Source organism: Lepisosteus oculatus, chromosome 11 (genome assembly GCF_040954835.1).
Source record: "Lepisosteus oculatus isolate fLepOcu1 chromosome 11, fLepOcu1.hap2, whole genome shotgun sequence".
Taxonomy (NCBI): domain Eukaryota; kingdom Metazoa; phylum Chordata; class Actinopteri; order Semionotiformes; family Lepisosteidae; genus Lepisosteus; species Lepisosteus oculatus.
The window spans coordinates 11,064,768-11,089,194 of NC_090706.1; the positions used below are offsets into that span (position 1 = coordinate 11,064,768).

The window sequence follows — 24,427 nt, forward strand, 5'->3', positions numbered from 1 at the left end:
CGTATTTTAACATTTTCGTTACTAAAAGTTTTTTTAAATTTATATCTAGCCTGTGGTGATAACACGTATTGATAATTTGTTCTATACCCAGGTAAAACCTTTCCTATGTCAATGTGAGACAATAACATAGGTAGGGAGTTAACTGAAGAACATTTGTTTTCTGCAAATTAGTTTTCTGCGCTGCGCTCAGTTCAGTTTTAATGGGTGGTGACCCACTTTGGCTGACCTTCCCGCTGACGTAATCGCTGGGTCATTGTGACGTCACAACATACGAAAGTTTTAAAGGTTTGCTTGCAGACGTCACATGACATGCTGCTAAACCACACTAGAATAAGTAAGACTAGTTTAGTTCGTCGAAATCACTAGTAACGAAGAATGCAGTAGTAGAAACATGAAGAATGGAATCGAGGACATTTTCTAAAGTGCACACAAGAGTGAGTTAGTTTATTTTCTCTGATGAAAAAGCGGTTATTTAGCTGCTACTTTTATCATATCACCGGTATTGGTGATTTTTTCAAATATTATGTTAATGGACGGACAGCTTTTGAATATTCAAAGGTGATCGATTAGTCTTTGTCAGGGTTTCTGTTTGGGTATGCACTTTCCAAAGATGCTTTCTTCGAACGCTGTAACAGCTATGTTTATAAAGTAAGTGGGATTAGGTCGGATTCGTAGTTTCAGTCCGAATCTCTTATTATTTAAAATAGTATGTATAATAGATTACGCGATTGTAATTTGTATATATGACGTTTAAAAATAATCAACTCGTAAACGTACAGTGTACAATATATTAACCAGTTTAGAGCACTTTATTTCCACCACTTTTTTAAAAAAATTCTGGCTATCGTTTCTCATGATAACATGTTCTTGAATTAGACCATAATTTCATTTCACTACCTACTTGCAGGCACACATATTTAAACGCTGTCTGTCTTACATAAAGAGATCGGGGACTAAATTGATCTTTTCAAAAATCTTCTGCTATACCTTAGCGCTGCAAAACTATTCTACGCAGAATTACCAGCAGGTGGCGTCTGCGCATTTTTGCATCCAATTTTTTTTTTAGTGTGGAAATTTAAACGCGGGGAACAGTGGGCATAAATGACCTCAGCCTGGGAAGCTGCATTACAACAGAACACACATCTATACATGAATTCCTCATTCCAAGTTCAAGGCTTCATAAAGCCATTAAGAAGCATTCCGAAGCATATATGAAACAGTGACGAATTGAGCCTTAGTGGGCATCGGGTCAAAAAAATCAATGTCACTTGCTTTGCATGTGTAAGGTTGGGCCCCGTATCTTAATTTTGTTTTCTTTTTTACAGCAATATCTTTTTTTTGTTGTTGGATCGAGTGTCCTCTTTATGAATATGTGGTTATTTGAGGAAAGCCATGATATTACAAAGTTGTAAAGAACATAAGCACACAGAACAACAATAAGGAAAAAGAGGACTCCCGTTCACCCAATTTTACCAGTGCCCTTTAACCAGTCCAAAACCCCTGGTGATCCTTCTAGCCCACCTGCCCTACCTGCCCAGTAAACCTCAGGATTGGGATGAGTATGCAGTTGGCATGAGCCACAGCTGTCACCCCTGAGGGCATCATGGGGTTTGCTTTCCTTGTGGCTCCCTTGACGACCTCTCAGCTGCCCCCAGGCTAGGCGCTATACTCTATTAGTGAATGACTTTGTTTCTGATTCAGGGGGGCTGGAGGTTATGTTTCATTCCTCTGACCTACCACGCCTGTCTGACCTGACTCCCCACTCGCTCTTTGTCTTTCTGCTGCACGGTTTGTGTGAAACAGCGTGGTTCGGAGTGGAGGGTCCGGAAGGGGTCCATACCAGATGCAGATGAAGAAGTGGAAGTCACCGACTTCAAGGCGATATTTCAGGTTAAGGTGAGTGAGTTAACCAAACCGGGAACATAGGATTCTCCTTTACAGTGCAGGAGTGAAGGATTAACAGTAGTGTGGAGGCGCAGTTCACCGCTAATTAGCAATGACAGGAGGTGACCCCACATGCTGAGCCTGTGCAGAGATCGCCTGGATCGTGCTCAGCCCTTTAGAGACTAGAGATCTGGAGCTAAATCTCACAGGTTTAAGAAGAGGAACTCTCCGCTGTCTGAGGTCCCCTTATATATGGAGTACAAGAATTATCTAAACCAAGGTTTGAATTTAGTGTGGAAATTAGCTGAAAAATGTATAAAACTACTGTAAAGGAACAAGTAATAGGTTTATTCCATGCTGAAAAAAAGAAGAAAGAGAACACAACGTTTCGGCCATGGAGCCTTCTTCAGGTGTCACACCTGAAGAAGGCTCCACGGCCGAAACGTTGTGTTCTCTTTCTTCTTTTTTTCAGCATGGAATAAACCTATTACTTGTTCCTTTGCAGCCTACGCATGCTGACGCAGCTACCCACCTGTAAAACTACTGTATACAGAACGTCTCCAAAACCACTTGCTTGACTAAAACAAGGTACATGTTGTTGAAGCCACAGATATGTGCAGTTCACTAGTTTTTATTAAAGAATACTAAATACATAACAATATATCTAAATGGATGTGGTGGATTTAAGGGTGGATGAATTGCCTGCCTGGATATTGAAGTAAAAGCTTTGTGAATCCTTTCTTTCAGGATGACTCCCATATAGAGACCTATGTGTCCCAGGAGCTTGTTGGAGCCGTTCTTGACCACTTTCTCTTCAAAATATTCATAATGGCCTCCATCGTGGGCAATTCCATCATCATTGCTTTCCAAACCAGCCCTTTCATAGCTGAGGTGAGTTCACCAGAATGTGTGGGGGACAGTCATCTTTAAAATTGCCCCCTAGTTATTTTCTCTAATGCTTGTGTCTTCTCTTTTTCTTAGAGATATGCCACAGTTTTCAATGTTTTTGAACAAATATTCCTGACCATATTTATCTGGGAGATTCTTGTCAAGTGGTACTACGGCTTCTACATCTTTTGGAAGGTGACTCTCCAGTTACTGATGGATCCAAAATAATTTGTGACGATGTAGGCTTGTGTTTGTTCTGCTGATCGAAAACTCAAACTGACTGTTCAAAATCTGGATTCCTGTTTGAGGATGGCTGGAACATCCTGGATTTCATGATCATTGCATCTCTGATTGTGGGTCCAGCTGTGATGTCTCCGGGAAGCACCAACGTTCTCAGGATTCTCAGGTTAGTGCTACTAAAACTACTGCTGCTACAAGTGGATAAGTCAATCAATTCTATTGATACTACTGTTACTGCTTCTACTATAAAGCTAAACACTGCTGCAGTTGCAGCTGTACGTTGTGTTGGTAGACCACTAGGGGGGCAATCTTACTACTGACTCAGAATTTCCAAATCCAGTACACCCTGCCCTTTAGCTGAAACATTAAAACTGAGGTCTTGATTATTTTGCTATGAAACATTCCAAGGCACCATTCGAAAGAGCAGGGGTGTAAACCCTGATGTCTTGGCTACATTCTAAAATCCACTCTCGGCTTGTACAAAGTAGTTGCCCCTAAATTTCCCCCATAAGTCGGTGAGGTATTTTCTCTCTTCTCTAACTGCTCTATACAGTGGGCCTGCTGGAGTGTCTCCCAGTGGGTCCATGATATATGTGAAGAACTACTGCAAATGCTACTTCTCCAACTATTAACTAAACATCCCATATATTTACGCATTTAGCACAGTGTTAAGCTATTTATATTAATGACAATCAACTAAAGAGAACTTTACGGTAGATGTAGCCAACAGCACACCTTCTTCCAGTTGTGACCACATATTCCGCTATTTGTGAAGAATATATTGCTGAGATTATAAAGACTTAGGTAGTGAAATTAATCAAACCATTAGAACAGGATTTTATGGTTATGTACAGTACTGTATGTGTGTGGTCAGGGATAAAGCCAGTCGTGTTCTATTAGCTGGTGGACTCTTTCTCCAGGCAGGTTAGTTAGCTTAAGTTCTTAAATGGCACCAGGATGACTACATGCTAATGCTCATGGCAGTGTTCAGTTTGTTCACTTACTGTAGGAACAGTATAAGGCAACAGCGTCATCTGGACAGCACCTGTCCACAGGCAGGCAAGTGGAGTTAAACTGGTGCAGAGTCAGCTTGTCTTACTGGCCCGCTTATGTTCCGCGCGTGCAGAGTTCTGAGGGTGATCCGCAGCATCCGGGGCTTCGCTGCCCTGCGGGGCGTGGCCATGATGGTCCAGGTGATCCTCCAGTCTATCCCGGACATGGCCAACATCTTCCTGCTGCTGGTCATCATCATGCTGGTGAGATGATGACCTTTGGCTCCCGCTGGGTGCGACGCCAGCAAATGCCTGCGTAGTGCTCAACCCCGCCACGTTACAGCCTGCCTTCTCTGACAAAGGCACAAGTACTGTGACACCACACTAAGCACAAAATAGAGCAGGCACAAACACACCAGTAATTGGTAGCCTTGTGGATCCAGAAGACTCCAAGCAAGATTACATCTGTTATTCAGTTGTTTATAGTTAAACAATTGCATTTTTTAGCAATGGGACTTACAAAACAAGATTGTTTTACTAATTTGTAGTACTAGTATGAATAATAGGACTTGTAAGAGCTCTATCTGAATCTCTCTCTCTACCTGAATCCCATAGAAATTGAAATGTCGCTGTGACTGATTTCAGCATTAGAAGGGGATTTTCATTTTGCTTGGGGTCATTTCCTCCCAGGTGTTTGCGGTGTTCGGAGTCACGCTGTTCGGCGTGGCGGTGCCCTCGGCCTTCGGGGATCTGGCCACGGCCATGTACTCTCTCTTCATCTGCATCACGCAGGATGGCTGGATGAGCATCTACCAGCAGTTTCAGTACGTACTGTACCACGAACACCCGGCCTGACGCGGCAGTCCTGTGGCATCACATTGCGCGCTTAGCGTAGTAAGCGGAAGGGGGTTTAGGCTATATAGCCGTGGTGCTTCCGTGAGTGAGGAGTGATGTTGACATTTCTAAAAAAAAGGGTGCTGTTTTATCTGATTTAGAGTATAGTAGGTTAAAGCAGGATGGCCTTTAGTTTGCTATTCAGTGTGCAGCTGAAGAAAAAAAAATGGCAACACGACACCAAGCATGGAGCAGGACAGATATCACCCTGGCCTTGTGCCATCCTCAGCTCCCAGTGAGAACTTTTATCTAGCCTGGGGAGAAGGAGACACTTTAGGGAAACTTGGTTTGTGACTGGCTCACTCTCAGCTCACTCTCAAAGTGCAAAGTTTGTTTTTTTATTTTTATTTCACAATGTTTTCATTTTGTTTTTACCAGTGCAGCCTTAAACAGTCAGCAGCTTTAAATACGTCTAGTTCTGAGAGAGCAAGTCAAATATGGGACAACAGCACAACAGTACAACAATGGCCAAGTGGCACTGTCAGCAGTGCTTGACAGCTCAGCTGAAGACACTCTTTTTCTTTTGTGTACAATGGCCTATTCTTTACACCACCACCACGGCCCTCAGCACAAGGTCTCCTAGGCCAGGATTAATGTTCATATTTCTTTTTTGTTCCCTGTCTCTTCCTGTGTGGTCAGGACGGAGGAGGAGGGCTTGATGTATGGAGCTGCAGTCTATTTCTTTGTCTTCCTGACGGGCGGCGCCTTCATCTTCGCCAACCTGTTGGTTGCCGTGGTGACGACCAATCTGGAACTCGCCATGGCTGAGTATGACGAGCACAGCTCCAGCCAGGGGGATGACAAAGTCGCATTGGTCAGTGCTCACGTTTGCTAATGACGTTCAGGACCTCCCCTTTTCTCTATTTCTGTTTCAGCATCACGGTACAGCACAACAGAATCACTGTACATTGCAGCAAAGTACTGCACAGTAGGCCTACAACCCAGACTGTGTAAGGCTCTCTCTGTAAAAAGAATGAAAGGAAAAGTGTTGGTTGTGCATGTTGTTTGCAGTGTCAGTATGATGAAAAAACAATGCTGACCACAGGGAACTGATCCTAGATGGGGAGAACAGGTCAGACATAGAACTGAATGTACAGCACAGCAGGGTATAAAACAATGCAATGGAGCTTAAGATCATATAGTGTAATTTGGTGCATCCGTTTTCAATAACCGATTAGTCTAATACAGGGTCACGTGGAAGAACTGGGTACAATACAACAAAGTTATTATATAAGTAGCGGGTAATTCTATGCTGTAGCATATAAAGAAAGGAGTAGAAAAACCTTTTTTCATTTGAGAAGACTTCTGCTGGTACAGTATGTAACTTTCATTTTTCTGTTTTGTGGTGTAGAATTAGTCTTTACTTAATCTCTTGCTGCTGGACGCTAAAACTACTCACCACTTGAACCTCTTTAAATTTCAATTGTGTAGTGTAGTGAAATACAGCAGAGGTAGACAGATGTGGTCCCAGATAACACAAGGCTCTTGTGATTCTCTCCTATATCTTGCTTGGCCACAGTTTCTGTTGTTTCTGACTCTTACTTTTTGGGAGATTACAACTGAGTGTGGCTGTACAAAGTGTTTGTCTCTTCACAGTGTCACTGTCCACACTGTAAAGTTTCACAGCAAGTTCTTTGTCTTCTGCAATCTTGATTGCAAACATCCTAAACCGCAATCCTTATACTTTTTGGAGGTACTGTATGTTTTCAAGGGTGATTGTAAGACTTTATGACCACTCTGTACTGTAGATGTACAGTAAGTAGAATGCAGAAGTGCACAACACAATGTACGACACCACCTTGTATGGCACAGTCACAGTACAATCCAGCACAGTCCAGAAAATGAGAGAGTAGTGCAGATCTGTGAGTGTGCCCTCTGGTGTTAGACCCAGAAACAGCTGGAGGAGGACTCTGTCACGGATATTGACACAGTTCACCTGGAAGAGGTGCTCCGGGAGACCAAGATGACCCAGCGGCAAAAACCATACAAGTACAGCTGCTTGGAGAACCTGACCATTGAGTCCTATGAAGAATTCTGCATGGTGCTGGAGGCCATCCAGAAGAACATCAAGGATTACCAGAAGATCCGCCAGGAGCTGAACAGGTGGGGCCAGGTGTAATGCCTGGCAGAGAGCTGCTTGGTGTTACTGCACATGGTGTCCTGTCATGCTCATTCAAAATGGCACCACCATTATATGCGTCTAAAAAACCGAACTGCAGCATGACCCACATCAGAGATCACAGCACAGTTTTGTGTGTGATTAGAATAAACAAATAGAACTGCAGGAAAAAATATCAAGCCTTTTTCTCTTCTCTGCATTTCTCTGACTTTCTGCAGTGACTTTCTCTCATTTTTGTCTGCTTGTGCTATTTCTTGGTGTCTGTTCTTAAAAACCTAATGTTACTGAGATCAACATGGCCAGTGTCATTCAAACCCACCCATCCCCATGGGACACATTTGGATTGACTAGGTAATGATTTTGAGTTGATTAGCTATAGGAAATACTGTTGTTTGTGATGCCCTATGCTGTTTTCATCTCTTCAGTATTGTGGGAGAAGTACAAGGGATATCCTTCAACCAGGAGCAGGAGCAGGAGGTGATCATGAGGAACAAACAGGCCTCACTGTTGCAGGACAACCTCCTGATGAATGAAATTGCCACTGGCAGGACAGGGGACATGCTGTCCACACTCATGATCCTGGAGAAGGTAGGGGTATTAGCTGTTAAAGCCAAGGACCCATGTCCAGTGGAATAATTATAGTATAGTAAAGGGCAGCTACTGTATGTTATTAACTCTTACTGAGTATGAACTCAGTGAATTACAAACAGAAGTTCATTTTCAGATTCTAGAGCAAATAAACAGCTTTGGCTAGGATGAATGGATTGCTCCTTGTTTCCAGGGAATTTAGGAGTCAAACACTCACTTGCAAGACTTTGTTGTACTCTGCCATGGTAAAGGCAGCTAAGCACAACCTTGTTCTCACTAAGAGCACGTCTTGTGACAGAACAATTAGACAGAAAAATCAGGATGCAAATACAGAACATGGGAAAATGTTCATGTGTACTGTAAAGACATACAGAACAAGTGTGGTCCAAGTGCACGCGTTAAAAATCACCAAGAGGCTTGGTTTTAAATTGAAAAACAATGCTTTCCACTGCTATTACCTCAGGTGGAAGCTCTGTGTTCACCTCCTTGAATTTAAAAAAGTTAAACAGGAAGATTGCAGTGTGATGACATTGCTGGTTGGTTGTTTTCTCTATTTGTCCCAGTGAAATGTACCTCTACCTTAGCAAATATTCCAGCCAGGCAGGAATTTGCTCTCAGCTTTCAAAAGAGCAAGAGGAGTAATAATGATGGTCAACTCAGTCTCTGAGGTTGCTCCAAACCTTGAATTAGTCTTTACTTATTCTCTTGCTGCTGGACGCTAAAACTACTCACCACTTGAACCTCATGACATTTCAAATGTCAACTCAGTCTCTGAGGTTGCTCCAAACCTTGGAGGAGAGGTTTATAGAAGTGTGTGTATGGGTCTTGTAGTGCCATTTGTCCTTCTGTTTTCATGCTAAGACATGGCCCTGTCTGACAGGAACTGTGACATCATCAAACAGGCGCACTACAATTGGTTAGAGCAAGAAAACCATAGCTAGTGCTATGCATATGAGACTGTGTATCACAATAACATTAACAGGGGTGTCTTCTGACCTCTCCTACCACATGGGCTCAATAGATAGGCTTGGGACCCAACATATTCAGGTCAGGTTTGGAAAGCCAGACCAAACCCAAGGTCTGCATGTTGACACCCCTGGGTTGATACCTTAAAGCTTATGGGTGTTATATTAAATGCCAGTGTGTTTAAAATCCCCCCCAGAAACTTTGTGCATGCAAAAGGTACTAATGCATCTATCTTTTTAATATATTGCTGTTTGTGTTATAACATTACTATATTTGTGTTATAACATTCTAGTAACATCACATGGTCACCCATTTCATTATTTTTTTATCCTTTTTACAGGCAAACATAATTGATTCAGCATCGCCCTCACCTGCTCTGTACCAGAAGGGGACTGTGCTTCAGGCGGCGATGAAAGCAAAAAGGAAGTCTATATGTTAGGTCCCCAACATCCTCTTCACCCACACTTCCACTGGGGAAAACCCTTTGAAAAGCACTGAAGAATATTATGTACCTAAACCCATCCATATCATTCCTTCCTTCCTTCCTTTGCTCATGATCAGTGATCCAGCTCCCCAGGCAAGCTGTTCGATCCTGGGTTACTTTTTCCTGAGTTTCCCTTGACCTTGCTGCTTCCACAGTACTGGAGTCAGGTGTGATGTGGAAGGATATGCTGATTAAATAAGGTGGAGGAGAAATAACCAGAAATAAGAACCTCGTGTTGTACCACTGTTTTCATTTCTTTCTTACAGAAGATCAAAGATTTCTTCCATTGATGAAGCAACTGAAATATTTCTAAAATAAATCTACAACAGCAGGCCAGAGAGAATAATGACATAACGAGGCCATCCAATCAGTCAATCACAGAGCTAGCTAAGCTTCTGAAAACTCATGAGTAAACCCCTTAAATCAGAACAACAGGCTTGACATTCCAGTTGAGGGGCTGAGAAGCTCTGCCACCCTGCTCCTGGGTCTGACTAGGACTGTGTGGGGCAGATCATTGCCACAATTGCCTGGCCTGACTTAAAGTACATCCCCTTTCAGAGTCTGACCTTGGTGTCCTCTGAGTAAAATCTAAGGAATTGTAGGGTTGTAAAAGCATCTTCAGTTAAGCTCATAGGCCTCTTTGTCCTCATTCTGGGTCTTTGCTGTGCACAAGGTGCATTTAGTGTGTTTGAAGCTCAGAGAGAGGGCCACCCCTCCCAGGAATTCAATACTGCCCCCCGCCCAGCCAAAATAGAGTGAGCTGCCTCCCCAGTGCTGCATGTGGGGGTGGTCAGGGGCTGGCACCCCCAGGTGCCACGCATAGATCCCCAGGGTGGCGAGGCACAGCAGCCCAGAAAGCATGATGACCACTCCGCTGGCGCCCGCCACATTGCGCTGTGGGAAGTCCATCCAGCAGCGGGCGCCGATGCCAGCCAGCACAATGCCCACCCCGGAGAGGAACAGGGAGCCCAGGAGCAGGCCCCGCGCCCAGAGCACGCCGGCGTCTCGCGGGTCGGCCCCCGACACGGGCCAGCAGAGCTTGAGCTCCGGCTCGGCCACCCGCAGGCAGGACTCCCACAGCCCGTCCGTCCTCACCGCCGACCCCTTGCCCAGTCGCACGTGGCCCTCTCTCCACTGGGGCGTGATGACCGCCGTGAAGACCAAGATCAGCCCCACCGGCGTGCAGGCGATGCCCGCGATCATCGGCGTTGGGGTCTGCATCCCGGGTTCCGAGCCAGAGGGAGCCGGGTAGGAGAGGAGCCTCCCTGGGCCAGCAACAGATTAGCAGAGAGCTGGAGAAAAAAAAAACTGTTCATGCAGGTATGTGCATGATCACAAAAATGGTCAATTGGCCCATCTACCTAATTTGTATACCTGATACACGTTCCACTGTATAGGAAAAGGCTATTCATCCATCCTCATGGTTGCATGGTGGTTAGCCTTGCCTTGGGTTCAATTCCTGGAGTGCTATCTCTGTGGAATTTGTATATATTCTCCATGTTTGTGTGGGTTTCCTGCCACCATCCGAAGACAAGCTTGTACACATACACAGGTATGCATCTCTGCTTGTGTGTCTGCCCTGCGATGGACCGGTCTCGTCTAGAGTGCATCCCGCCTTGTGCCCGTTGCTTTCTGGATAGGCTCCAGTTCCGCCGGGACCTTAAATTGGATGAAGTGGTTATGAGATGGATGGATAGATATTCAAACATTATAAACGCTTCTCCATGTGGCATAAATGTGGACTGGAGCTGGGGGAGCTACATTACATAACTAGGGTGGGCTTTCAGAATATTTCTGCTCTTTGCTCTGAGCCTTGTTTGTCATTGTTTCTCTTGTGTATCAGTGTTTACACTTTAGAGTTTAAAAGAACCGGTCCCACAGACAGGCATGTTACATGATATAAGGGTTTAATACCCTTTGTCTCTATATCTCTATAAAGGTATTTATGATGTGAAGCTTCTTATCTGTGTGCATTAACAAGTTTCTGCAGCTTCCTTTTATGTTTTATGGAGGAAGCGTGTTTACTTTCCCAATTCTACCAACTTGTTCCGCATGTTACAAACAGAGGAATACGGAGATGAAGAAGAAGTTGCGTGAAAGCAGACATTGGCTGAGTCTTTAAACACATTGTTCACAGAGCCCTTTTATCAGGCACTTCCACAAGAAAAGCCACTCTAGCTGTGTCATAACAAAGAACAGTCCACTTCCACACTCTCGCAGATTAACAAGGGCAAACTGATTACGCAGAAGGACAAGAAGGTGTCGCTATGGCAACACGCTATCATTCAGAAAAGTAGTGGAGTGAGCCTGCACTACTGGTTTCTAGGTATTTAAGGTTGTTTGAGCATCCGACACATTTTTTAGTTTGTAGTCCATCCATCCATTTATAACTGTTTCATCCATTTCAGGATTGCAGGGGAGCCAGAGTCTTTCCTAGAAAGGAATGGGCACAGGGAAGGGTGCACCCTGGATGGGACATCAGTCCATTGCAACCAGCGACACAGACATGTACGCACACTCGCACCAGGGCCAATTTTCCCAGAAGCCAGTCACAACTTACCAGTATGTCTTTGGACTCTAGGAGGAAACCCATTCAAACACAAGGAGAGCACACGAATTCCACACAGACAGTACATCAGGTCCAAAACTGAGTCCAGCGCCCCTGTGCTGCAAGGTACTAATGCTAACCATTGCACCAATGTGCCACTCCCTTAGTGTGCAGAGTAATCAAATAGCAATTTGGAAACATTTACTTTGGCTGCGGCTATTGAGCCCTTACAAATATTTTGTTATGATGTTTTACCACGTAAAAACAGACTATTAGAGTTACATGCCAAAGACATCTTAAATAGAAACTGCAGTCACTCGTAAATTGGTAGAGGAAGAATTCCTGTTTTATTCTTTTTAAAATATTTGTCCTGAAGTGAGTGGAATGTGAAGGTTGCTCCTGAGGGCATTGTCAGATTAAAATCACAACTGCCTTAGTAGCTAAATATTATCCATTCTGGGTTGAAGAGTTATCAAATGGGCAAATCACAGCATTCTGACTATTTTCGCATTTTTGTGCAAGCACACCGTGATGGATCTTGAAACTAAAAAAAGGACTAAATAACTGCAACAGCTGGGATCCCTGGTGCTTACTTCTATATTTGTCGAAGAATGTCCATATTAGGGTACATACCACTCCTATCTTCATACTGAATTGCCCTTTAAATTAGATTGACCTAATTTCAGATTGTAAAACCTCAAGCATTTAATCATCTCCAGGGACATCCAAACAACTGGAAATGTAATCGAAGTAAAAGTGTTTGATGTAAATTCCTCTTTTATAGTTGTTCCATTTAAAATTACAGAGCACTGTCGGGATTGTACAGTAAGACCTACAGTAGCATTGTGTACTTACTCTTCAGGCAGGTGCTGTCAGCCTAACATCTAGCTACACCACACTCTCACACTTGGACGTCTTGAACACAGAATCGCTTCAGTCTCAGCTTTAGCTGAGAGCCTTTTGGCAGGTGTGACAAGAAGCAAGTCTTAGTTATCACTGTTTTTTAATTGTCAGCATTCACCTGTGCTGCTCTCTGAGTCAATTTCAGACACATTAACCCCCACTTAAACCCAGTACATTGATCCTTGAGCGAATAAACTTGATCTTACCTTGTCACAGTAGCGGAAGATGGGCTGTCTTCTGTATTCTTCTGTTCAGCTGACCAAGCCCCCACCTGCTACATCTTCTCTTCTAAGAGACACTTTGTTGTTCAGGGCTGAGCAGCGAGCAGCGAGAGACTGTGAGCCACAGTGCTGCGCTCAGTTTGTGCGGGATGTGTTCACTTCAGACGCGTGGATCATAGAGCCCTGAGGAAAGAGGAGAGGGAGGTACAGTGTGTGGTTGTGGCGGGGGGAGGAGTGTTATTAAGCAAAATCATTCACATCACAAGACACAGAGACATACTGTATCTGTAAGACCTGTGGTCCTGCAACTGCAGAATCAGAGCTGTCTTTGTATTGTCCGTCAATAGATTTGACATTGGGCATTTACACAACACGACTTTGTTGCTGGACTGCATTTCAGAGTATAGCTTTCTCTGCATGATGACAAACTGCCCTGAAGGTGAGGGCTCTCATATTTTAAAATGCAGATTTGTGGCTCGACACAGAAGAAAAAATCAATAGCAATCACAGAATTCTCAGCAATCACAGAACTCTCTAAAGAAATAAATTTGTCATATCACCTAATGCTGCTGTAAACTAAGGCAAAAAGATTTTCAGAAAGGCTCTTAATTAGTCTCCTGAAGAAGTCTATAGGTTCATTGCAAAGGTTTCTCATTATACCAAAAAGACGGCTGGAAATGTGTTATCATTTGTACTTTGAGATATTAAGAAGCAACTGTGAATATTAATGTTGCATTAAATGATAATCTCTACTAGTTCCAGGACAGCAATAATCTCCAGCAGAGCCAGGACAGTGATAATCTTTACTAGTGGCAGGAAGAGATAAAAGGTCAATTAGATGTCAAGAGAATGTTCATTGATGAACTGGGGTGAATCTGTTTTTTTTTGCAGTGGATATTTAGATAATTTGTAAAGTCACAACACTAAGCATTAAATAGAGCAAACACAAACACCCATATCTGTCTTAAGGTATTACGCAGAATTTGATGAAGACAATCATGCAGAACCCTAATATTAATGCCATGGGCAGATGGGCGGCTGTATTATTTGGAGGCAGGAGTTTTTTTTAATAAGGCGGTGCTGTGTACTATTCATATGGATTGCATTCCTCAGAAGCTCAGGGCCCTAGGAGTGTTTCTGCTGAGGAAAGAGGCTGGCAGGATGTCTGTGAACAATCTGCTGTAAGAGGAAGTGGACCAGGCAGTAGGTGATGATTTCTGAGGAGGAGGGTGGAAGTGTTTAATTAAATCATAATCATTATTTTCATTTTGAGAGGGAGAGAGGTGAAGCTGTTTCCTGGAGAGAGCCAGACAAATCTTGTTCTGTGAATTGCTAATTTTAGAATATGCTCGTCTGGAGGAAAAGAAAGCATAGAGTCAGATGGAGCTGAGGGAAAGTCAATGAGTTTTACCCCTTGAGTGCTGAGAAAGACAGAGAAGAATTCAGTCCAGTTTGAGTGTTTTGCTGTCAAATAAACGTCTCTGATCTCGTAAAAGCAGCAAAGGAGAAAGACTTTTGTTTTTGTATTTTACTGATTTAGACAATATTGGGAAGCAATGGAGAAAGAGACCAGCATAATGTTTGCAAATACCTTGAAAATTGCAAGAGGTATATCTAGAGAAGCCATTTGCAGTACCAGAAAGACGTCACCTAATCAACTACAGCAGGTTGGTGATACTTTGCCGATCACCAACCTTATCCAATCACTAATTTTCAAGACGTCCTAGACAATGAAACACAACAAACACTCAAAGATCGCAAAACATGGGATCTGACAGGAGACAACAGGGAAAGAAACTCCCGGATGCTTCCAATTGTTCTTTGAAATATCAAAAGGAATCACTTTCAATAACTAGCTGAGGAGCTTGATTCAAACAAACACCCACCATACTTTGTGCATGAAAGTGTTTCCTTTTCTCATCGGTGTGGACCTTGATACTGGAAGGTGTATCGCTGTAAAATCACAGAGCCTGCAGCTGCCCTGGAGACCGCTGTCCCACAGGATGACAGACCAAGCCTACAGCCTTTTCTCTTTCAGCTCAGGAACAACAGCTGTGCACACAGTAAGTGTAAAAGCGCTGGAATTTCTCAGGTAAGGTTTAGGGACGAAGTAAAGACAAAGGACAGGACTACCTAAACTCACATTGAGCCAGGGTACAATGTAAGAGTTTCAGAAATGATCCCATGAACATAACAACATTTCAAATGAATAAGGACAAGTGAGGCAAAAATTTAGAGTCTTAAATGTAATTTAATTTAAATTTTCAGATCTAAAGGACACAGTTTTATTCAAGGATTTGTTTTGGACTCCTTTACAGATCTTATGACAATGCTATTGCATTAAGAGCGTGTAATTTTATAGCTCATATCAGACCATGTTTATGTGAGTATTTACCTAGCTTTCTCTTTTTTGTATAATGGATTTCAGACCTATTTAGGTATAATTCAGGAATTTCATTATGCAAAACATCCTGTGGTGCATTTTCCTATCAAAACCCTTAATGACGACTTCATCCCTTCCACTGATTGAGAGCTTTCAGTAACCAAGGAGACAGCAGTACTGTCTTCTCCATACCTCTTTATTATGTGTTGTTAGTACTCATACATCTAAAAGAAGGTTGCGCCAATAATTGAGGTTGTTTTGAAAAAGGCTTTTTAATAAGATGTACATCTCGGCAGACGCCTTTTTTTCTGGCATTCATTCATGGTCCTTAAATAGAGGCTGAATAAAAGTCACAGTTATTTCTGGCTTCTTGTGAACTTGGACGTGTCCATTTGTGATGTGACTGTAAAGTCTTTTCAATCCAATTTCCTAGCCTCATCATATTATGGTTCAGGAAAAAGTCATTTCCTTGTTATAGAGTCCACAGACAACCAGTTCTACTCTAAATTATGGAGAAGGGGCCTAGTGAAAAAAATGGAAATGCTTACAAATTATAGAAGGAATATATTATGAGGGGGCAATTTTAAAGCAGGTTTCTTAATTATTTTAACATATTCGTACTTTGGGTAAGATACTCAGAATGGAGTATGTTTTATAAACAAGGGCAAGTTATAGGGCAAACTATTAACCTTTATGTTCTCTAAATGTGGACTTTTTACTTTTGTTATGTTAAGAGACTTGTTGCACTTATTTATTGCAGTTATAATTAAAAATCTACGCAGCAGCCAAGTTCGCTTTGCAAAATAATTAGAACTGATCAACACTGTGTACAGCTGGGTCCAAGGACATTTTTGTTGAAGCATCTTAGTATATTCAGTATATGACTACTGGGTCATAAAAGCTGAGACCAAAATTGCTTGCATCTGGGAATGTAATGGAAAAAGGGAATAACATTCCATTTAAATAAGATAGCTTCTGCTTTGATGACTTCCATGAAACTTTTGACTACCTACACGAAAGATCTGAACGCCTTGGCCTTACTCTTCCAAGTACATAAAATTAAATGAAAAGTTCTCCTGTCAAGGCACACAGTTACCATTTTAAATGCGTGCAGCCCTGTATGTGCACTGCCGGCTCCTAGCATATAATTTACGCACCTAAAACAACAGAGTATCAAAGATTGAATATCATTTCAGCTCCAAGGTTTGTTGTGCATAGTTTCTTTCCGTTCCTCTTTGCAGAACGAATCCCACTCCCAAAACTGAAATAGTGAAATATTTGTTTCTACCGCTCTGGCCTGTATTCTTTCGGAACAGTAGGTTTAAAGAGCTGTAATTGTTTTTAGAATATGAGTTTGATATCTTGCCCTCAGGTAAAACTCACCGCTCACATTATAAGGCCATGTTACAACAAAAGTGAACAAAAAATATATACACCTGTGGTAAATACTGGGTATAGTGTGGTAAAGCACTGTAAACTCATGGTAAGGAAGGGAGGTACTATATAGTTAGCACTGTTTGCTGGGACAGAAGGATTGGGAAATCATCACCCATTTTCTCTTTACTCCTTAGGGCTGAGCCACATTAATACACTGACTTCAGAAACCACTGTCCATTCAAGACCCTGAAACTTGATTTCAATCTAGTCTTTATTTGGTTTGTTGCAAAGGGTGAGAATGGATTCTCATTGTAAAAGTTAATGGACATGTAATCACACACAGCAGAACATTCACAGAACAGATAACACATGACAACTGTTTCCAGCTGTTTCACTGCAACCTAGACCAGTGATGACCACAGTCCAGCAGGGTCTCCAGGGTCTCTTTACTGCAGGGATCTCTGTCGCAAGGGTGTTGTAGGTTTTTTTAAGTCATCAACAGTACAAGACCTCAGAAGGATGTTTAACTAAGCTCAGGTAAGTCTTGATTGAACTCTTCTGCAATGGTCTGAAGACACTAAGATTTGAAAGACCTACTGGTCTGTTTCCTTTGATGAGTGGACTCGGGGAACCCTGAGGTCTCAGTGGCCTGACTGATCAGCATGAAAGACCTGGGAATGATGCTGAATTTGGCCGGTCCTCAAGACACACTGAGGGATTTTCATCTCTTCTCTGCTCTTAGATTCTTAATTGATCTAATCACTTGACAAACTTGCTGCGCATCTCCCCAGTCTTTTAGCCAAAATACCTGAAGGACTGGACATGTCAGGAGGGATAAACTGATCCCGCTGTCCCTTGTTTGAGCTGGTTTCACACTCTTCCTGGGGTCTTGTGCTGCCGATGGTTTAAAGAGACCTACACAACCTGCTGCCACAACAGCGCAGACTTGGACAGTCCTGATACAGGTCGAAAAGAGACAAGAGGCAGTCGTTTTCTATAAGAGCAAAACCCTTTGAAAAAAAAATCAACCTGACAAATGCATTCCCCTACCACCCTTCAATCCTCAAAGTGAGAAAAGAACAAGCACCACACACTGTTCATTTTGCATTATGTCCCTTTACTTTGTTCCTAGTTATTTTTCCCATTATTAAATGCACTAAAACAATGACAGATCAATTAATAAATAAATAACTGATGAATAAATGACATTATTAAAAAAAAAAACTTCACCTTTTAGGTTCATGAAGGAAAACACAAATGAGAAGAACCCAAAAGCAAACTTAAGTAGCATTTGTAATGAAATCAGGCATACAGTATATCTGTCATTTCACACCAAAGATCTGATCTGAGACTGAAGTCTTGAAGGAACTGTTTTGGTCCATCGCCCAGAGGTTGCACATCTGTTGCCACTGAATGTGGTGACAGAAGCTTTTTTCTTGTCTGTACAGAAGAGACTGTCAGGCCACAGGAAACAGGGAAGGAGCCAGTGGGGTTAGTGGAAAGTTTACAAGCCCGCTGCTGGCCGACAGAGGGAGCTGACACCCACTGCTTCACACAGAATGCAGACGGGGACACAGTCTTGTTCACAGTGATGATCAGAACCGCCATTTTACACTAGTGCTGGATGTACTGATTCTCAGTCATGTTTAAATATAGTCATTCATGTCACAACAGACAGACCTAACGCATTTTTAAATAGAACTATCCCAGGAATTCAATTGCTGCATTATTATAATTATTATTTTCTTTTCCATTTTGTAACCACATCCAATTCAGGTTGGAGGGGTACAGCCTGGGTACACAGGATGCCAGCCCATCACAGGGCACCCGTAGTCACACACACGCAAGCCAGGACCAATTTTCCAAGAAGCCAATTAATCTACCAGTATATCATTGGACTATAGAAGGAAACCCACATAAACATGGGGAGAACATGCCAATGTCATAGAGACAGCACCCCAGGTCTGGAATTGAACCCAGGGTCCCAGCATTGCAAGGCAACAATAGTAACCACAGCACCGCTATGCCACCCTTTTATTAATAGCAGTAATTGCAGTAGTAGTAGTATTTGCTTTGTGCCCTGTACTTTGGTTGCCACAACTCTTTCCAGAAAAAAAAGTCTCCTTCTGATAATAGAGGGGTGGATTCTGTCAGAATAAATCAGAAATTATTACAAATAGGAGCAGGTTTGTGAGGCAATAAAATGAGCATTTTCACAGTTTCATAGCATGAATTGTGCCCATTGCTTTCTGGGATAGGCTCTGGCTCCCCCGCTGGATGAAGTGGTTGGGAAAAGAATGGATGGATGGAATTACATGCATGGAAATCAGGAGAATTTCAGGGAAATTGAAAACCTGCAATGAGAATCCTAGGTTCCAGTAGATATTTCCCTCAGGAAAGCAGTTCTGCTGGTTGAGCAGTAAATATTTATATATACAGTATATATAATATTTATATCCATTGCAGAGATATATCCCAGAGGCAAGAAGCTTTGGTCACTGTCATACTATTAAAAAAACTCTGATTATCACTGGCTACAAATTCACAGATTAAATCAGAATTATATCATTGTCATTTGAAAAATAAATCTGAAAATAGAAATGTAACTTGCCATACTTTTAATTACAAAAGGTAACAGTATATTAGCACTATATGTGTAACCCATATTTTAAAATACATTAGATAGAAAGATTGATTATTTCTGTTTGCTAAATGACGCAGAACCATATTCCTTTAGTCACCAGCACAGTAAGCTTCTGCTTAAAAGACTCACACTTAATATTATTTAATGTTAAAAGACATACCTCTTAATGTTACAAAGTTTAAATCAAACACTGAACCTACCTGTAGAAACCCTTAATTTAGCTGAGTTCATTTAATTTGAAGAGTGACTGGTTTATGTCATTATGTTGTTCTGTTACTACAAAAAGAAATGTAAGAGTAAATTTAAGAGTGATGGTAAATGTTTAGGATGTTCTGTGTTTTTTTCTTCTAAGCTTGATGTAACTGCACGATGAGGTCAGTAATGCAGACTGCAGTTGTACAGTTTGGGGTTATGTTTACCGTAATTCTGAAATGTATACATTATAAATAACTTCTGATACTCCAGCTCTGACAGCTCGTAAGGGATTAAAGTCCCAGACCATTTTGATAATTTGGCTTGGACCTTTTAAACACTTCCAATTACAACAAAAACTATGGTAGGAAAAATGGCACGTGAAATCTCGTCTTTACATTGCAAAAAGTCCTGTATACGGAGTTTTACATGAGAACGTTGTTATCGATCTGGTAATTGTCCTCGTATTAACAGTGGTAAAGAAACCTTCAGAAGAAGAAATGTTGTCTCTATTTTGTCCAGGAACTGGCTTATTCTGAAAAAAAGGTTTGTCGTGTGACAAACGTTGGTAACAGCTAAAATGAATCTCTAACTAGTGCTGCCTGATTTACAGTATTAAGAGGTGAGCAGACAAAAACACCTATATCAATGCAGCAATTGAAACGTTTGAAAAAATTGGTGGGAACTACGGTATGACATCACACAGAAAAGTTATCGGACTGAAACGTTTTCTCCTTACAAATATTGCATTCTGAAGGTGTTTTACAGAAAGAGAAAACGTTCCTTTGAAGTCTCTGAATGATGGTGCGTGTTGTTTCTTTTCTTTTTTAATAAGCTTTTTGTTGTTTTTTTGCGGGTCACAAAACCATGTTCCCAGGGAAAACTGGGTTAAGCACATCCTGGGGAAAAAAACACAGTTTCATCAGCGAACAGAATTTAGGAAACGTTCAAATAAATCAACGGCAGGTCAGTTTGAAATGTTAGCGTGTTAGCGTTGCCGAGGAGAGACTCTCGTCGCTCATCGATAATTCTGTGTGAAGAGATGCTTCGGGTTATGATCACAAATGGGGAAAAAAAAAAGTTTTTTTCTCAGTGAACGAGAACAGGATCTGACTTTTTTATTTATTTATTGTGCTTCTTCTTGACCGGATTTTGTAAGCCGGCTGTCACAGCCCATAAGGGTTCACAGTACAGGCATGCCTTAGTATGGCTGTATCACATTGCCCTTCTCATATCATTCAGTCCTGCAAACCTTAGTAGCTGAATTTAAAGGAAATAGTTGCAACAGAGAGTAGCAGTGGGCTAGATGGGTTTCAAAGCGGTGCATGTTAATTAGCTCTCCAATTAATAAATTGACGATTTCGGCCCCAGTTCTGATTCCTTACCATTGAGAGAGAGCCTGTAACAGCACAGTTCTCCTGAACAGAAGCCAGGATCTCAGCCCTGGGTCAGACGTACTCCTTCATGGGCAGGCTGGAGGTGGAGATGGGCTGGGGTGGCGGAGCGGAGGCGCGGCCCCCGGTGAAGTTGCGGGCGTACCCCCGGCGGTAGTCGTGCCGCAGGCCCTGCGGGCAGGTGCTGCAGAGCACGGCGCCGCTCAGCATGAGGATGACGGCGGCCGCCCAGCCCAGGTAGATGGCCTGCCCCAGCTCCCGCTTGTGGACGGCGGGCACCATGGGGTTATTGAAGTCGCTGACGACCGTGTGGGCGGTCCAGGAGACGGGGATGAGCACGCAGAGGCCCGTGACGATGAACAGGACCCCGCCGGTCAGGGCGATGCCGGCCTTGGTCTGCTTGTCGTCCCCGGCGCAGGTGGTGCACTTCATGCCACAGCAGGACACGGTGCAGGAGAGCCAGCCCAGGAAGATGGACAGGCACATCAGGGCCCGCGCCGCCTGGATGTTGGGCGGGAGGGCCAGCATGGAGTCGTAGGTCTTGCACTGCATCTGCCCCGTCGCCTGGTAGACGCAGTTCATCCAGATGCCCTCCCAGACGATCTCCGAGGTCAGGATGTTGTTGCCGATGAACGCCGTCACTTTCCACTGCGGCAGGGCTGTGACCGCGATGGCCATCACCCACCCCGTCACCGCGCAGATGAAGCTGATGAGCTGCAGGCCCGTGTTCATGGCTGCCCCCTCTCGGAGCCTGGCTAGGGTGACACGCCGCTACCACGTCTCCCAGCTCAGTGCCAGCCGACCCTTTCCTCTCGCTCTCCTCCCTCGCTTTGCTTTGTCTCTCTCCCACCTCCTGCTTCCTCCCCGCCTGACCTCTCCTCCTCACACCTGCCTCTCAGGAGCTGCGAGTCAATTATTCAGCAACTCAGAGCAACAGGAGTCAGATAGTCCAGTTGTCAGAGCTGAGCGAACCAGCTGGGGAACACAGGGCTCTTCACTTCAATTTAAATAGGGTTCAAATGCCGTCTAATTAAAGGCACCACCTCTTCACTTCCCACAGATTATCATCGAACAGTTTCTTTGGAGTTTTTAGTAAGTGTAGTAATTTGTTCTAGTCTAGGTCTAGATACTGGGCATATGCTTTCCGTAGTGTGGCTGATCATTTGATTTTGAATATCATTCCCATTAAAACTGAGGCATCTGAGGGAATCCAGATCACATCTCCAGAAAACAAGACAAATTGAGAAGTCTTAAGTGCCTTAAAAAAAACAGATGAGATAACAGAGACAACCAAAGGCGTAATTTAAATCCACTTCATTGTTGCTTCGCTAAATGTTGCCCAGGCTTTGGAGTCATGTACTTCTTCTATCATTCTTGCACAGCTTTCAAAATACTAAAGACCTCAGCTCTGCTCTGCACTGTTTAGGAAAAGTCCTTGTTGTCGCAATATAAAAGAAGACGTTGAGCTGTGAAGCTGTTGAGTGCAACCAGGCCGGTGGAAGAGAGGTTAAGTGTTACAGGTATCCAGGCTTCAGCATGCAGAACCGAAGGTGTTTCTGTTCCAGAGCTGGTCAGAACAGGCCTCAATGAAGCTGCAAATGTCCCCCCTCAGACAACGGCTGTATTCTTGTTTGCGCTGTGTGAGGCTGCTTCACAGTTCTGACAAACGCGATTTCGATTACCCTGCGATCGGGGGTGCTGAGGAACTGGAGACCTTCGAGGTACTGAAGAGCTGCTCTCTGCTCAGAGAGAGAGAGGGAGAGAGGAGTATTGAGAGAGAGAGAGAGTGTGTGTGTGAGGGAGACAGAGTGATAGCTGTAGGTGGATCAATTAAACACAAAGACAACGTTGGACTGTAACAATGGAGCTCCACTCACTCTGCCTCCCATCACAGTGCTTTTAAAATAAGCTTCCAGAAGATTGTTTTTGCTCTTCGTTCTGCCATGTCAGTGCGGAAGGAGTAACTGATGGACCTGCGGGGTCACTCAGTAGAACTGATGGCAGGGAACTCTGGGAAACCTGGAAGAGAAGACCCATGTCCCTAATCTCTGGGACCCCAATCTTTGTCACTAAACCACTGGGACACGGTCACAACACTTCAGCCTTCGAAGGGATGGAGGAACAGAAGAAATCAAAGTTTTCAAAACCGGGATGCAATGCCTCGAAAACTACCCCATGTGACACAGGGCTATTGTGTATTCCAGTTCCTGACAGCACAGATGTGTTTCACAAAAAGAACAACTGGACGGTGTGCATTATCAGGGATAAACTGGACAGTGCAATGAATTTTCTTTCTTTTTGTCACTTTCCATTTCCCTCTGATTTGGAATATTCTTAAACATTATTAACAATACTCCATAACTCCGTGTCATGTCTGGACAAAGAGACAAACCCTAGATTTTGTATGACTCTGTCTGATGCTCAGGACCTGGGTAACTATAACACCTAGTGATCATCAGAAAGACCCCCCAAAAGCAGTACACTCTAAGACACATAAAAATGTCTCCTGAGTTTCAAGACGCAGGCTTCACATGCAAAGACATGTAGGTACTGATGAGATATACAGTATAAGTCCCTTTGATTTGTTTTTCAAAAGTATACCCTTCTAACACATGGGAGCAGGAACTTTGTTAAACTGCTAACAACACTCTTTGTAATTACAGAGACTGGTGATCCTCGACTGTCTTTGAATTGAAATAGGCAAGGCTGTGCTCATACATCTCGAGCTGTGCAGTGTGCCTGTTTTCCTTTTCCTGGGCTTGATGTGTTGTGCAGTTGTAAAATGGAGTAGGAGTTGCACTGAATATGTCTGTGGCCATTATGCTAGACAGCGGCTTTTATGTATGAAGCCTTTGCTCACTTGCTGTTTATAGCATTTCAGATAGAAGCTGGCTTGCAAAGGGATCTCTGTCCCTCCTCTGTAGTACTGAAAGAGCACCTGGCCTCACACTGATGAATTAAATATAACGGGACCATTGAATCACTAGTTCATGTTTCCTTTCTCTCAAGGTCTCTTTTCCTTAGCAACTGTGGTCATGACAACAGGACAGGTCACAGGAAGAGAGAGAAATTTAGGTGGGTGAGGGGGCCACTGTTTAAACGGACCTGAGCAGAAGGTGAATAACCCCAAAAAAAAACAGCTTTCATCTTCCTTCTTCACATTTTTAGGCTGCACCCTTAGAAACGTTTTCAAAATTCTGGGCATTTTTGGCTGCATTACTTTTGTTAATATGGTTAGTCAAATATGAAAACCTTTGCAAGCTTTCTCATGTATACAGTATGTTTTCTGTTAAAGTCTGTAATTTGTTTGCATTTGACTTGCAGATTTCAAACTTTATAATAAAAGATGGGAAAAATAAAGTCAATTATCTCAGAAACTGAAGGTTTCAGCCTAAAGTTCACCAAAACTGGAGGTTACTAATACATTTGCATAATATCAATACATAGATCTAGAAATACATATAATAGCATATGTATTAATAACACTTTCACTGATTTCACTGTCTGTAGGGGATATTGCCATTTTAGCCATTTTGGAGATTTATGATGTATATCAAAGGTAAGAGGCCAGTAATGGAATATCAGTCTCTCCTGCCTTTTCCTGCTGTCTGAATATGATTAGGATTGTAAAATGATCACTTTATTATAAAGATGACACAGACTTATATAAAAGCTATAAAAGAATGTGGTACTGTGCAGCACCACTTTTA

General features: G+C 42.9%; 3 protein-coding genes across 4 annotated transcripts; 1 reads left to right on the top strand and 2 right to left on the bottom strand.

Annotated features, from left to right (window-relative positions):
* The first annotated feature begins 324 nt into the window (after nucleotides 1-324).
* On the top strand, nucleotides 325-9,283 carry LOC107077594 (cation channel sperm-associated protein 4). Of its 2 annotated transcripts, XM_015349071.2 has the most exons (11): nucleotides 325-434; nucleotides 1,804-1,896; nucleotides 2,632-2,775; nucleotides 2,866-2,967; nucleotides 3,081-3,178; nucleotides 4,139-4,268; nucleotides 4,695-4,828; nucleotides 5,538-5,712; nucleotides 6,784-7,001; nucleotides 7,443-7,605; nucleotides 8,912-9,283. In XM_015349071.2, exons 1-11 carry the CDS (start codon nucleotides 399-401, stop codon nucleotides 9,008-9,010), a joined length of 1,392 nt encoding a protein of 463 aa, XP_015204557.2. In that variant the 5' UTR covers nucleotides 325-398; the 3' UTR covers nucleotides 9,011-9,283. The 2 variants fall into 2 exon arrangements, with proteins under 2 accessions (XP_015204557.2, XP_015204558.2); XM_015349072.2 differs by lacking the exon at nucleotides 2,866-2,967.
* Nucleotides 9,284-9,673: 390 nt separating this feature from the next.
* Nucleotides 9,674-10,276, bottom strand: cldn23l (claudin 23-like). The gene has a single exon (XM_006631514.3). The coding sequence runs from the start codon at nucleotides 10,274-10,276 to the stop codon at nucleotides 9,674-9,676; it is 603 nt and encodes a 200-aa protein (XP_006631577.1).
* A 10,495-nt stretch (nucleotides 10,277-20,771) lies between these two features.
* cldn35 (claudin 35) lies at nucleotides 20,772-21,449 on the bottom strand. Its single transcript, XM_069195574.1, has one exon. The coding sequence runs from the start codon at nucleotides 21,447-21,449 to the stop codon at nucleotides 20,772-20,774; it is 678 nt and encodes a 225-aa protein (XP_069051675.1).
* Between the last annotated feature and the right edge of the window lie 2,978 nt (nucleotides 21,450-24,427).